The 15,230-nt window shown below is 56.0% G+C and overlaps 1 protein-coding gene across 1 annotated transcript in view; it reads left to right on the top strand.

Moving 5' to 3' along the window:
- DGKZ (diacylglycerol kinase zeta) overlaps positions 1-12,674 on the top strand; it is a 55,675-nt gene extending 43,001 nt beyond the window's left edge. Inside the window, exons 24-31 of the mRNA XM_054161473.1 lie at positions 4,195-4,235; positions 4,777-4,961; positions 5,471-5,502; positions 6,293-6,336; positions 6,737-6,857; positions 8,523-8,559; positions 9,148-9,247; positions 11,774-12,674. Of these exons, the coding sequence (XP_054017448.1) occupies positions 4,195-4,235; positions 4,777-4,961; positions 5,471-5,502; positions 6,293-6,336; positions 6,737-6,857; positions 8,523-8,559; positions 9,148-9,247; positions 11,774-11,890 (677 nt within the window). The 3' untranslated portion in view covers positions 11,891-12,674. The remainder of the gene's footprint in view (positions 1-4,194; positions 4,236-4,776; positions 4,962-5,470; positions 5,503-6,292; positions 6,337-6,736; positions 6,858-8,522; positions 8,560-9,147; positions 9,248-11,773) is intronic.
- Positions 12,675-15,230: the final 2,556 nt, after the last annotated feature.

Below are 15,230 nucleotides of genomic sequence, written 5' to 3'. Positions count from 1 at the left end.
TCTGCTCATCCTCCTGGCCCTTCTCTGGACACCTTCCAGCACCTCCAGATCCCTCTTGTAATAGGGGCTTCAGAACTGGAGGCAGTACTCCAGGTGGGGTCTCCCCAGAGCCGAGTAGAGGGGGAGAATCACCTCCCTTGCCCTGCTGGCCACACTTCTCTTGATGCAGCCCAGGATGTGATTGGCTTTCTGGGCTGCAAGTGCACACTGAGAGCTCCTGTTGAGCTTCTCCTCCCCCAGCACCCCCAAGTCTCTCTCCTCAGGGCTGCTTTCCAGCCAGTCACTGCCCAGCCTGGATTTGTACCTGGGGTTGCCTCGACCCCGATGCAGGACCCTGCACTTGGTCTTGTTGAACCTCCTGAGGTTGGCTTGTGCCCACCTCTCCAGCCTGTGCAGGTCCCTCTGGATGGCATCCCTTCCCTCCAGCTGTCTGCTGCACCACACAGCTTGGTGCCATCAGCAAACTTGCTGAGGGTGCACTCAGTGCCACTGTCCATGGCACCCACAAAGATGTTGAACAAGCCTGGTCCCAGGACTGATCCCTGAGGGACTCTGCTTGTCCCTGGCCTCCACTGGGACATGGACCCATTGACAGCCACTCTTTGGGTGCAGCCACCAAGCCAGTTCCTTATCCATCTAGTGGTCACCCATCAAACCCATGTGTCACCAGTCTGGAGACCAGGATGTGGTGCAGGACAGTGTCAAAGGCTTTGCTCAGGTCCAGGTAAATGACATCAGCTGCTTGCCCCTCAGCTATTAATGTTGTGACCTGTTCATAGAAGGCCACCAGGTTTTTCAGGCAGGATTTGCCCTTGGTGAAGCCATGCTGACTGTTCCAAATCACCTCTTCACTATTCTTGACCTGCTTGAGGGTAGGAAAGCTCTACAGAGGGACCTGTACAGACTGGATTGATGGGTCAAGGCCAATTGTATGAGATTCAACAAGGCAAAGTGCCTTGGGTCACGGTAGCCCCATGTAGTGGTACAGGTTTGGGGGGCAGTGGCTGTAAAGCTGCACGGTGGAGAAGGACTCTGTGGGGGTATTGGTCAGCAGTCAGCTGAAGATGAGCCAGCAGTGTGCCCAGGTGGACAAAGAGGCCAACAGCATCCTGGCCTGTATCAGGAATAGTGTGGCCAGCAGGAGAAGGGAAGTGATTGTGCCCTTTGCTCAGCACTGGTGATGCCACACCTCAAATACTGGGTTCACTTTAGGGCCCCTCACTATGAGAAGGTCATGGAGGTGCTGGAGTGTGTCCAGAGAAGGGCAGCAAAGATGTCTAGAACACAAATCTTACAAGGAGTGACTGAAGTAACTGAGTTGTTCATCCTGGAGAAAAGGAGGCTTAGGGAAGGCCTCACTCTCTACAACTACCTGGAAGGAGGCTGTAGTGAGGTGAAAGCTGGTCTCTTCTCCCAGGCAACAAGTGACTAGACAAGAGGAAACAACCTCAAATTGTGCCAGGGGAGGTTTAGGTTGGATATTAGGAAAGATTTCTTCACTGAAAGTATTGTTAAGCTGTGGAGCAGGCTGCCCAGAGAAGTGTTGGAGTCCCCATCCCTGGAGGTGTTTAAAAGATGTGTAGATGTGGCACTTACAGACATGGCTTAGTGGGGGATTTGGAAGTGCCAGGTCAGCACTTGAGTTTAGGCACTTTTTCCAACCAAAGCAGTTCTGTGAATCTGGGAGGTGAGGGGACAGACCCGCAGTGACAAATCACAGAGAGCCACATGAACGCCGGGATTGGTGGATGTTGGGGTCTTTGCGCCCGGTGCTTTCCAGCAGCGCTTTGCCCCGGGCCGCCCCTCTGGCTGCTGACCGTGAGCAGTGCAAAGGACACCTGCTTGTCTGTTGCTTGCGGAGCTGACTGCAGCTTAGCTGCCTTGGTCCCACCGCTGCGGGACCTTTGGGGTTGCTCTCCTGCGTCGTGCCGGCAGGGGGCGCCGCCGCTCCAGCACGCTGGGAGCGAGGCTCGCCGTGAGCATCCAAACGCTGTGCCAGCAGCCTCCCCCCCGGGCTCCAGATGCTGCTCCTCCCCTGCCTGGAGTAGCTTTCTCCTCTCCTCTCCCCTCCCTTCGCCTTCACTGACCAAGGGGCTCCAGAGCTCTCCCTTTGTACCTGGAAGCTGGCTGAGTGAAATGACTGCTGGAGACACTTCATCTCCCTGACTCCCCAGCAGAGCACAGCTATGGGGTGCAAAGTGAGCCTGAGAAGCCTCAAGCTGGGCAGAGAGGATAGGATAGGATAGGATAGGATAGGATAGGATAGGATAGGATAGGATAGGATAGGATAGGATAGGATACGATGGAATGGAATGGAATGGAATGGAATGGAATGGAATGGAATGGAATGGAATGGAATGGAATGGAATAGAATAGAATGGAATGGAATGGAATGGAATAGAATGGAATAGAATAGAATAGAATAGAATAGAATAGAATAGAATAGAATAGAATAGAATAGAATAGACCAGGTTGGAAGAGACCTTCAAGATCATCATGTCCAACCTATCAACTAATCCAACCCACCTAAACAACTAACCCATGGCACCAAGCACCCCATCAAGTCTCCTCCTGAACACCTCCAATGATGATGACTCCACCACCTCCCCAGGCAGCCCATTCCAATGGGCAATCACTCTCTCTGTGGATGTAGCTTCTACCTTCAGGGTTGCTGCTGCTCCCAGGTGTTGCTACCAGAGCTGCTGTACCAGGACCTTTTCTCTCCTCCTCCTGCCAGGCTCCCAGCAGTAGGTTCTGGGCTCAGGAAAATGTGGCAGGAAAGAGGCCAGAGCTTCATTCCCCACTCTCTGAAAAGAATTCCCCAAGTCTCCAAGGGTCCCACCACAGCAACCTCACCTTGGTAGGCACCAGCAGCCTGGTGGGACACAAGGAAAACACTACCCTGCATGGAAACCCAGTTACCCTGGCAATGTGTTCTTACTTGTCCTGCTTTCCCTTTGTGAGTCTGTAAGTCCCCAGCCTTCCCTGGGATGGTGGCTGTGAGAGTCTGACTCCAGCACAGCATTGATGTTGGAGCTTCTCTCCCATTGTGCTGATCTCTCCTCTAAGAAAGAGGGATGAGCAAAGGAAAGCACTCAGACAGGCTGCTACCAGCAACAGGGTGGAGGCTTGTTTGAAGGTCTCCTGACATCCTAGGAGATGGGGACTTGGACCTACAGCTCTGCTGTGCCTGGCAGTCACAAGCTCTCACGTGCTCTTGTGGTGGTCCATGGCACCTTACTCAATCAAACCACTGGAAGACTGAGATCCCTCTTCTCCTGGCCCTGCTTGGGGCCCCCATTTCTCAGTGCTGTGCACAAAGTGCACCATATTAAATTGGAGCAATTCCTCACCTGGTGCAGGGGATCCTGGAACTTGATGATCTTTGAGGTCCCTTCCAACCTAAACCCTTCTGTGATTCTGTGAATGCTGAGATATGCAGCTCTGAGCCTTGCCTGCTCAGGATAATGCTGGAAGATCTGAAAGTCCCCAGAAAGGCCATACATTACCTAGGCATGTTCTCACCTCCCTTCCAGGAGTCACTGGGCAGGAGATATGGAGGCAGACTGACAGAGTTGGGGCTGTTCAGTCTGGAGAAGAGAAGGCTCCAAGGAGACCTCATTGTGGCCTTCCAGCATCTGAAGGGGGCTACAAGAAAGCTGGGGAGGGACTTTTTAGGAGTGATAGGGACTGGGGGGAATGGAGCAAAACTAGAAATGGGTAGATTCAGATTAGATGTCAGGAGGAAGTTCTTCCCCATGAGGGCTGTGAGACACTGGCACAGGTTGCCCAGGGAGGTGGTGGAAGCCTCATCCCTGGAGGTTCTGAAGGTCAGGCTGGCTGCGGCTCTGAGCAACCTGATCCAGTGTGAGGGGTCCCTGCCCAAGGCAGGGGGGTTAGAACTAGATGATCCTTGTGGTCCCTTCCAACCCTAACAATTCTGTGGTTCTATATCAAGCAAAGATGTGCTGTGTGCATGGTCTGTAGGCCCAAGGGCCTGCCTCCTTGGATAAAGGGTCCTGAAGGGAAGGGCCAGAGGGTGCTGTTCACTTTGCTGTGCCCTCTGTGCAAGCCACAGAGTGGCTGGATAGTTCAATTTCCAGTCCAGTTCCAGTCCTCTTGGTGGGAGAAAGTGCCTGTCTCCTTCATCTCACACCAAGAATCACTCTGTCTTGCTCTGTCTCTGTCTTACAGCAACCACAGCCGATCGGTTCTACAGGATAGACCGTGCTCAGGTGAGGGGAGTCTCATTTTCCATCACCACATGGGATGTCCCATGTCCTTGCAGACTGACAGGCAGGCTTAGCCTCAGGGACACACAGGTCTTGCACTGCTGCCCTGTCCTGTGGCACTCCCTGAGGGGTGGCATGGTGAGCCTAGCACCGGCCCGGCCCCAGCACCTCCTGGGTGGATCCATGGGTGCACAGAGGCTTGGGGTGGACACTGCCTGCAGGACTATACATCAGAGCAGGTGAGGAATAGCAGCATAGCAAGGCTGGTCAGGGGACCCACCAACTAAGGTTGTTTTTACCCAGTATTAAATACTTTCCCTAATGATCTGGAGAGGAGGATGTGGAGATGGGTGCAGGTCATCTGCTGTTGACAGGAGATAGAAAGGACAAGATGCAAAGGCTTTCCAAGCACAGGTCCCAGAACTCTTTGATCCACCATTACTCTGCTGAGCAAGTGAGTGGGCCTCAAGGCATGAAATAGGAGGGAATGGAGCTATGCAGAAGTGGGTCTTGCTTCTGAGGGGACCTGACCTGTGTTTTTCAGGAGCACCTCAACTATGTGACAGAGATCTCTCAGGACGAGCTCTATGTGTTGGACCCAGAGCTAGTGATCACCCAGACTGTGGGCACCTCTCCTGCCATGCCTGACCTGGTTGATTCTTCTGCCACACCCACTGAGCACCATTTTGCATTCCCCTCATCTTCCTCCTCCCCCTCTCCAGCCCCAAGGTGAGTCTGGGGCACTGGAGCTCAGGAAGGATGGGCAGTGATAGGAAAACATTGATCCCTGGGCCAGATAATAGGGGAGTTCCCTGTAAGCAAGCAATAATTCAGTCCTGACTTAGACCCAGGGGTGAGGTGCCACTTTGTCCTCCCTGCTCTTCTGCCAGTGCCGTTGGAAGCATTGGGGCATCCCCAGGTGGCTCAACCATGGGGTCAAGCTCCAGTAACAGGCCTGTGAGGCAAAGGGCATGGATGTCTTTCAGCTCCACTGAGGTACAAGTGAGGAACAGAGCTGGGGCCAATGGTGGAAATAGAAGTGGGCATGGGGAAGACCCCAGATTAGGGAGGAAGCAGATGGTATGGCTGAAGAGCAGCAGTCCCTTGGCCCACTTCTGCTCCTGCCTGATAGAAGAGTGCCACAAGCAGGCTTTTCCACAGCCATCCCTCTGCCTGCAGCTTGGGGTGATCTGCTGCCAGGACTGGCAGGATTAGTTACACCTCTTCTTCTTTTCCAGTACTGAGCCTGAGTGCTGCCTCCCACACAAAGGTGAGTCCCATCCCACTCCCTGTCACACCTCCACTCAGGTCCCCCTCTTTTGGGTCTCCACCACAGTTTTTAGGCCTGTCCTTGCCCTGTGTGCAGGCAGGATCCCTGCTGCCCATGAGGTTAGGTGGGAGCATGGAGCCCTGCAGGCAAGTGACCCCAGAGGTGAGCAGGAGAGGGCTGACAGTAATTTGTGGAGCAGCCTGGCCAGGTTCCTTCCCAGCTCCACTGTGCAGGAAATGAGGTGGTGAGGTTTTAATCCCCAACCTTTAGAGCCAAGCACTGCAGGCTGGGTTAAGGGGGTTGTCTCTGCCAGGGCTGGCAGGAGCTGGGGAGGTGAGAACACAAGGTCAGGGGCCTCACCAAGCTGAGCAAATGGAAAGAGTTTCCTGGAGCTTGAGTGGAGTCCAGTGCCTGGAAGTGTGAGTGAGTCATGGGTGAGAGGCGTCTCGGCCACTGGCTGGCGCCCAGGAGATCTGGCTCCCGACTCCCATCACAAGTCATCCTGCCCATGGGCAGAGGCTGCTCCCCTGCACAGGCACCTCCCTGGGTCTGAGAGGTAAGTCTGTGACCCCAGCTACGTGATGTCTCACTCCTTCCCCTGGCTTGCCCCTTGCATGCCTGAAGGTGGAGGAGCCATGTTAAACCAGTCTGGGTTAGCACCTCAAGGAGCTCATGCTATACCCTCAGCTGACTGCTCCATGCCTCCCATGCCCAGCCCTTGGCCCCAGGACTAGACACACAGCATTACAGCTTGACTCATCTGACCCCAACCCATCTCCCTTCTTTGCAGATGACCTTCTGATAGAAGCTGCCAAGAGTGGCAACTTCAGCAAGGTAGGCACTCCTGTTGTGCAGTGAATGAGCAGCCAGTGATGTCTCTGGGCAGCCTCCCCACAGCCTGCTCAGCTGATGTGCCCTTCCCTGGGCTATGGGAGGCACGGAGCAGCCAGCTGCGCTCCAGGACTGCCTTGGAGCAGCTCCTGCTGAGGGTCTTTCTCCAGGAGTAGTGGCTGGAAACCAGGCAGGTTCCTGGAAAGAAGCCCTGTTCCTTTCCTGTGAGACAGGGAAGGAAGGGACTTGGTGGCATGGCTGAGCTGGATAAAGCTCCTTGCCAGACAAATATCCACGCAGCCTGCTGGGCACTCCAGGGGCATGATGGTGGGGCTTGGTGATTGGAACTTGGGGCATAGAGCTGGGAAGGCAGCTCATCCCAAACAACCTGGCAATCCTGTAGTTCCAAGAGCTGCACCGGGCTGGAAGAGACCTGATGGTGCGAGACTCGTCGGGGCAGACCGTCCTCCACCACGCTGTCAGAGCAGGGAGCAAGGACATCGTCAAATACATCATCGAGAATGGTGAGCAGGGGCCACAGCTGCCACCCTCAGCACAGGAGCCCAGCAGCCAAAAAAGCCCTAGGAGGAGAGGCTGAGGGAGCTGGGGATGTTTAAACTGGAGAAGGGGAGGCTCAGGGGAGACCTTATTGCCATCTGCAACTACCTGAGGGGAGGCTGTAGCCAGGTGGGGGGTCGGTCTCTTCTCCCAGGCAACCAGCACCAGAACAAGAGGACACAGTCTCAAGCTGTGCAGGGGGAAATCTAGGCTTGATCTTAGAATTAAGTTCTTCCTAGAAAAAGTGATTGCCCGTTGGAATGGACTGCCCAGGGAGGTGGTGGGGTCGACTTCACTGGAGGTGTTTAAGAAGAGCCAGAATGAGGCACTTGGTGCCATGGTCTAGTTGATTAGTTAGGGTTGGGTGATCAGGTGGACTTGATGATCTTGGAGGTCTCTTCCAGCCTTGTTGATTCTGTGACTCTGTGACTCCTGGGCTTAGATCCTTTCCCTCTGAGATTGCTTTATCATCCACAACAACTCCACGCAACGCTACAGGCATGGGGAAGTGTGACTGGAAAGCTGTCTGGCAGAAAGGGACCTGGGGGTTCTAATGGACAAGCAGCTGAATAGGAGCCAGCAGTGTGCCCAGGTGGCCAAGAAAGCCAATGGCATCCTGCCTTGTATCAGACATGCTGTGTCCAGCAGGAATAGGGAGGTGATTGTCCCCTTGTACTCAGCTCTGGTGAGGCCACACCTTGAGTATTGTGTCCAGTTTTGGGCACCTCACTACAGGAGAGCTGTGGAGGTGCTGGAGCCAGTGCAGAGGAGGGCAAGGAAGCTGGGGGAGGGCCTGGGGAATAAATCTGATGAGGAGCAACTGAGGGAGCTGAGGCTGTTTGGTTTGGAAAAGAGGAGGCTGAGGAGAGACCTCATTGCTATCTACAACTACCTGAAAGGACATTGTGGAGAGGCTGGTGCTGGTCTCTTCTCACAGGTAGTTAGTGACAGAACAGGAGGGAATGGCCTCAGGCTGTGGCTGGGTAGGTTTAGACTGGACATGAGGAAAAGATCTTTTCACAGCAGGAGTGGTCAGGGATTGGAGTGAGCTGCCCAGGGAGGTGGTTGAGTCACCAAGCCTGGATGTGTTTAAAGGTTTTTTGGATGTGGTGCTTTGGGATATGGTTTAGGGGTGACCCTTGTAGAGTAGGGTTCTGGGTTGGACTTGGTGATCCTGAGGGTCTTTTCCAACCTGAATGTTTCTGTGATTCTGTGATCCTGCTGTGTGGGCTTCCCCTGGCATCTGTCTGCCAGTGCTGGGGTGCCTCCGTGGCTGTCGCTGCATCCTGGCAGACACCAGCACAGCTCTGGGAGACATTTGTTCACCTCCCCCTTCTGCCTTCAGGGCAGCTGACCTGTTGTTTTTGGCAGCCCCCACAGAAATACAGGCTGCTTTATTTCTGTTTAGATACTTCCCTGTAATAATCCACAGCTCTCCTTCCCTGGGCTCAGCTCAGATCAGCTGCTGTTGCTGGCCCAAGTGCTTTTGGAGCCAGCACCTTTGCAGGCAGCATGGAAATAGCAGCTCCTATGGAAAGATGCAGAGAGCAGCTGGGCAGAAGGTGGAAGGTGGGTCTGTCTCTGCCCTCCAGCCAGGTCTCACTCACCCTGCATTGTCTTTCCCTCCACAGCCCCTTCAGAAATCCTTGATGCCACAGAAGAGGAGAAGTAAGTTGCTGCCTTAACTTGCTGGGCAGACCCTCTGGGAGGTGATTAGCCATCTGAACACTTACCAGATGGCCTTGCTCTAGCTACCAGCCATGGTTCCCAGTCCACTCTGGACTGACCATCCCCAAGTAGCACACCCTCCTCTGCCTGGAATGCCTGGACAAGCATGCAACCATCCGGGGTGGTTGTAGCCAAGAGGGAGTTGATCTCTTTGCCCAGGCAACCAGCAACAGAACAAGAGGACACAGTCTCAAGCTGTGCAGGGGGGAGTTTAGGCTTGATCTTAGAAGTTCTTCACAGAAAGAGAGGTTGGGCGTTGGAATGGGCTGCCCAGGGAAGTGGTGGGGTCGACATCCCTGGAGGTGTTTAAGGAAGGACTGGCTGAGGCACTCAGTGCCATGGTCTGGTTGATTAGATAGGGATGGGTGATAGGTTGGACTCGATGATCATGGAGGTCTCTTCCAACCTGGTTGATTCTGTGATCAGCTGCTTCTCACCCTGAATTGCCATCCCTTGCCACCCCCCACACATGCTGCTTGTCCCCATTTATGGGGGGACATCTGACACCTCCTGCTTTCTCCTCCTCAGTGGTGAAACCAGCTTGCACCAGGCCGCAGCCTTGCGCCAGCGCACTATCTGCCACTACATCGTGGAGGCCGGGGCGTCCCTCATGAAGACAGACCTGCAGGTGACAGCAGAAGGGCTGGCAGTGGGGCTTGGAGGGGGCTGTGGAGACTGGCAAGAGTGGGGCCAGTGGGAGAGCAGAGCAAGGGTGCTTTGGCTGGGGTCTTTGGCAGCCACAGAGGAGCTGACATGAAGCATCCATGCTTGCCCAGTGGAGCCCAGCTGCACAGGGGTTAAATCCCTCTCCTCCCGGTGCTTCTCTCCCTGTTGTTTTATTAAATTAGAAGCAAGGGGCTGGAATGTCTCATCCCCATCTCCCCCTTCCCACCCTCCGGGGTCAGAGCAAGGACATCCTTGCTGTGAGTCCCTCCCATCTGCAGGGCTCCCCACCCCCGCTCTCCCCCTCAGGTGGCCGTGATGGGTGTGCTGGGAGCTCCTCTCTGAGAGTGAAGCTGGCCTGGAGGCAGTGGGAGCAGGCAGGGGCAGCACTTTCTCTCCAGTGCTGAGCTGAGACGTGCCTCGGTGCTGAGCAGTTGTCAGCCCCAGCAGAGGAGTCATGGGAAGAAAGCTTTGAGGTTGTGTTTTGATAAAGGAGGTGGTTGCATCTGCCTGGTGGAGGCTTGTAAGTGTCAGGCTGTAGTGGAAGAGATGTAGAGCAAGCCAAAAAGGTGCAGTCCGTGGGTCTGGGCCATGGGGCAGGAGCCCAGCTGACAGGTGTAAACTTGCTGGGGCCAGTGAAGGTTGGGAGCCACCTCAGGCAATGTACAGCCCCACTGCCAGCTGCCAGGGAAATGCTGTACAGACAATCTCTGGCTCCCCATTGCTTCTCCTTGGTCCTGGTTAAGACCTGAGCCAAGCACAAGTGTGCACACTGGGACTGGTCTGACTGGAGATTCAGCTGACAGAGGCATGCTCTTAGGGCATGGCCTCTCTCTGCCCCCATCTCATTCATCTGCCCAAAAGAGGGGAGCAGCCCCCAACCTGCCAGCACAAAAAGGAGTCCTGCTCAGGCACAATGCCCACCCTGATGCCTGCCCTGGGGAGCAGGGCTTGTGCATGCTTGTGCAAACACCTGCCTGGGCTTGAAGCTGTCTGGGACCCCTCTGCACTGGCCATGCCTGGTCTGCAGGTCACAGCCTGCCTGCACAGGCAGGAGCCCAGCCCGGGCTGGAAAACCCAGCCTAAGACCTGCAGCAGGGCTTGGGGCAAGCTGATCTTGCAGCAGTGAAAGAGGCTGAGCCGTGGCGACTGGCGTGTCTCAGCCTGGCCGGGCAGAGGGGCCCGGGCAGCTCCAGTTTCAGGCTGTGGGCAGGCAGTGCTGCAGTGGGGCTGCTGCAGGGGAGCAGGAAAGAAACTCAATTCTTCCTGTGGTGTTTCCCCCCACTTGGTTAAATGAGCACTTGCTCGCATTCAGGGGCTGCAGGGAAGAGGCCCATAAGAAGAGCTGGCACAGAAGCACAGAGCAGTCTCCATCCCCCTGCCTCTGTGGCTGCTGGGGGAGGCGTGTGGGGCTGGGGGACGTGCCCAGCCTTGGGGTGCCCATGCGAAAGAGAGCCTTTCTTGGTGCATTGCACCTCTCCATAGCCATGCTCGGGGTGGGGGTGTAGGGGGGCATTTTTGTTCACAGTCACTTCCAGGCCTGGCAGAGATGCAGTGTGTCTGACCATTGTTGCTGCTGGAGGGTTGCCCTGGAGGCCCTGGCACCCCACCACAGCCGCTCACGCCCCGCTGTTTGCCAGGGGACAAGCTGGGCAGGCCAGGCGTCCCTTCCAGGGCCAGTTTTCAATGGCAGAGGCAGAGTGCCAGGTTTCCGTGGCCTTTGGAAGCAGCATGGCAGAGCCTGGGCGCTTGGTGAGGAGAAATGAGGAGCAGGGGGAGGGAAAGGGGAGAGGAGCCGTAGCTGGGAGCTGTTAACAGATTTGCTTTTTATGGAGTGCGGGAGTTCATTAGTGGACACAGTCCAGATGGCTGCAATAAGCTGGTGAAATGTGATCCTCCTCCGGGAGCCGGAGCACTAGCCAGGCTGCCAGAGGGAAGGAGGGGGTTGGTATTCCAGGGCATTCCCCAGACATACCCCTCATTCCTCACCCTCTCCTGCCTGCCTCCCCGGCACCGGGGAAGAGCAGGTCGTCGGGACCAGCCTTTGTCTCATCTCAGAGGGCTGGTGATGGCAAGTCATGGGGACCAGCCTTCATCTCCTCGCAAGGGGCCCCTTGACAGCAAGTCATGGGGACCAGCCTTTGTCTCCTCATGAGGGGCTGGTGAGGGCAGGTCCTGAAGACCGACCTTTGTCTCCTCTCGGGGAGGTGGTGTTGGTCAGGCTGGTCTCTGTCCCAGCCCGTGCATGGGGATGGTGGCCCTTCAGGGGACAGCTTCCAGCACTGCAGCAAAGTCAGGCTCCTTGGGAGTCTGCTTTAGCTCCATGGCAAGCACATGGACGTTCAACTGCTGCCTGCCTTGGGGCTTGGCTGTGGGCTTTGCTGGACCCAGCCGCAGTCACCTTTCCAGTGGGGGAATGGGGACACCTGTGGGTGCTTGGGCAGCGTTTAGGCAGCACTCAGCTCTGACTTCTTTTGCCTCCCCCGTGCAGGGAGACACCCCCAAGCACCGGGCTGAGAAAGCCAACGACCCTGACTTAGCTGCCTACCTCGAGACCCGACAGCACTACCAGATGATCCAGCGCGAGGACCAGGAGACCGCTGTGTAGCGCTCGGCGTGCCTTAGCCCCAGCCAGCTCGGGCAGGACGAGGACAATTGCCAACTGGCAGAGCTGTGAATCTGGCCCAGCCCTCCCTGCTTGTCAACCTGGTCCCCAGAGGAGATGGAGACTGCCCCAGGCCGGGTTGAGGCTCTCTTTATGAGGACAGTGGGTATTTGGAGCCTGAAGCCCGGCTCTTTGTGTGTCCCCCCTCTTTGCCCCTCATCTACCAAGTTCCCTGACCTGAATGGACTCCATCCTGCAGCCTTGTTGGGCCAGGCCAAGCTGAAGTCCCCAGTTACCCTTGTACACAGGAGTGATGCCAGTGCCCCCTCCACAGGCTCCTACCTATGATCCTTGTGGGATATTGTTGCTTGCCCCCTCCCTACAAGCAGTGCCCCTGCTTTAGATGTTTGGCTAGGTTCGTGTGCTGTTCCTCCTCTCCTGTCTGGCACAGCTGCAGGAGGCACAGGCTGTGTGAGTAGGCAGCACAGGCTGTGAGCCTCAGACTTTGCCCCAAGGGAAGCACCATGACTTACTGCCTCTGCCTCTTCCTCTGCTGTTGATCTGGGGTTGTAGCAGTTCTCTGTTGCCCTGCCAGGGCCTTCTGCAGGAGGGAAGTCCCTGGTGCATCCAGCCTTTCCTTGGAGATTGGGAACTGCTGCATCTGGAAGCAGGGCAGCCGCTGCCCTTAGCACTCAGCTAGTCAGAGGTCTGGCCCAGAACAGGGATGACATGGAGGAAGGCTACCGAGCCCTCCCACCACCCTTCTCTCTGCAGGCCTAGATGGGACAGCCTGATGCTGGGCATCTCTTTGTGAGCCCACTGCATCACACAGCCAGGGTGAAGAGCTGCACTTGGCCTGGGCAGTGGCTGTGGTGGGCCCATTTCCTAAATGCTGACTTGGATCTGGCTGCCCTCCATGCTTCACCCCCCTACCCCAATGCTAGATGTTGCATTGGGTGAGAGGGGCACTGCAGAGGTCAATGCTGCCCTCATGGGGTTCCCCCCATCCCCTCCCCGTCAGTATCCATCCTCTGAGTCCAACTGCTGCCATCTCCCAAACGGGGTGCAGGGCTTTGCAGGGCAAAGCTGGGAGCTTGCACAGCCCATACACAAGCTCCTTGAGCAGGCCACCAACTTGCTCTCTCCAATTTTAGCAGAAAGAGGGATTTTGATGCATAGGAACCATCAGGGCTCCCAGCCCTGAGTCATGGCTGCAGTGGGTTGGCATTTCACCTGCCACCTGCCCGGGGGCATAAGGCACCACGACCAATATTTTCTGCTGACGCTGTGGGTGCTGAGCATCCACAGAAGAATCAAGCAAGCTCCTCAGCAAGGCTTTTGCAAGGCTTTTGCAGAACTGACTGTCTCTGGGACCAGGAGTTGCTAGCAGAAGAGGAGAGCTGATGGCTCTGGGCCTTGCAGACCTGCTTGGCACATTTGGATGGGCAGTGCTTGCAAAGCCGCTTGCAGCTTGGGTCCCAGGAGAGGATTCTGCTGCCGTGTGGGGTCTATGTGGTCCCACCTGCATTCGCACCCAGCCCACAGGGTTGTGCTGGGTAGCACCATTTGATTCCCTCCTGCTACCAATACCAAAAAAAGGGTATGAGGATAGTGCAGAGAACTAGAACACCCTTCAGGCTTTTTGGCCGGTGGGTAGAGTTCCCCTGGAGAACAGGGGCTGCTCTGGTGGGGAGCAGAGGCACAGGGCAGTGCCAGGGGCCAGTAGCAATATTGGCAGTTAATAATGGCGTATCCCAGCGCGTTCAGACCTGGGATGCTCCAGCAGTGCCTGGAGTTCCCATCAGCACTGCCTGCAGGCCCCTGACAAGACAAGGTGCAAGTCATCTTCTCAGAGGTCCAAGCGGCCGCCCCCACGGCCTGGCCTGGAGGCGCTTACAGCCCCAGCTGCGCCCTTTCTCCCCGGTTTGTATCTTCCCTGCTCGTTTTTGTACAGGTAGTTGAGAGACACACTGTCCCCCTGCCCGCCTGGCCCCGCGGTGGCACACGTGAGCTGAGTTGCTGTGCAATTCCAAGCCTGGCTTGTACGGGGGCGGAGGTGGAGGGGGTGTTGGTTGCCCTGCCCGCGCAGGGCAGGGGTTCTGTGCAATACCTGGGTCCGTGTTTCCTCGGCGCTGTGGTAGGACTGTATTTTTGTAACTCCGTGAGGCTGCCGGCTCCAGCAGGCCCAGGGCCTGGTGCAAGCCTGCCTTCCCATCGCTTTTCAACTTGGACTGTTTGGATGTTGTTGTTTTCTTGCCATTGAAATAAAGAGATGGATGTTTTAGTTCCTGTCTTCTTGCCGAATGGGACGGGCACAGCGCCCGTGGTGCCTGCGAGGTTGTGTCCCGAGACCTCTGCCCCTCTCCTGACTGGAGGTACTCTTGGGGGCTTGCCTGCTGTGCCCGATCGTTGCCTGCTTTCCTGCACAGCATCCCTGTGGGATAGGTTGGAATGGAATGGAATGGAATGGAATGGAATGGAATGGAATGGAATGGAATGGAATAGAATAGAATAGGATAGAATAGAATAGAATAGACCAGACCAGACTGGAAGAGACCTTCAAGATCATCAAGTCCAACCCATCATCCAACACCACCTAATCAACTAAACCATGGCACCAAGCACCCCATCAGGTCTCCTCCTGAACACCTCCAATGATGGTGACTCCACCACCTCCCCAGGCAGCCCATTCCAATGGGCAATCACTCTCTCTGTGTAGAATTTCTTCCTAACCTCCAGCCTAAACCTCCCCTGGCGCAGCTTGAGACTGCTGCTGGATACAGGGTTTCTGTCTCAAGGGACCTTCTCCCCCATTCTGTGGCACACGTTGGCATTCAGCATAATGTGGAAGAGGGAGAAAGCACACTGGCATCCCAAGTGATCCAGAAGGACTTGGAAGTACAAGTCAGGAGCTGGCAGCCTGCTGCTCCTGCCCTGCTCCGGTTCTTCTGTGCAGCTATTGGTGGATACTACACCAGCATCCAGCCTCCGGATCACAAAATGTTTCTGTTGGCCTTGTTTCCTGGTGCGCTGTCCCCAGCCCTGCTGCTCTGCTGGGGATGAGCCAGTTTGGCATCTCTTCCTGCTCATTCCCAGTTCCAGAGGAGAGCCTTGGGGTCCTACCTCCAGGGCTGGGCGGTGCTGTGGGAGGATGGGAGGACCGCTCTCCAATTACAAAAGTGGGGGATTAGGGATGCTTCTCCTTCCAGCCCCAGATTCCTGAGGGTGACTGAGGCCAATGCCACCTCTCCTGCAGACTTTCCTTTGCAAAATGAAGGTCACTGCTCTGGCCAGCGGCATGCTGCTGAGGGAGCCGGAAATGGGCACTGTGGGTGCTGGGGAG

Source organism: Dryobates pubescens, chromosome 5, assembly GCF_014839835.1.
Source record: "Dryobates pubescens isolate bDryPub1 chromosome 5, bDryPub1.pri, whole genome shotgun sequence".
Taxonomy (NCBI): domain Eukaryota; kingdom Metazoa; phylum Chordata; class Aves; order Piciformes; family Picidae; genus Dryobates; species Dryobates pubescens.
Note: the sequence above shows the minus strand (reverse complement) of the source record. Positions and strands in the feature narration are given on the sequence as shown.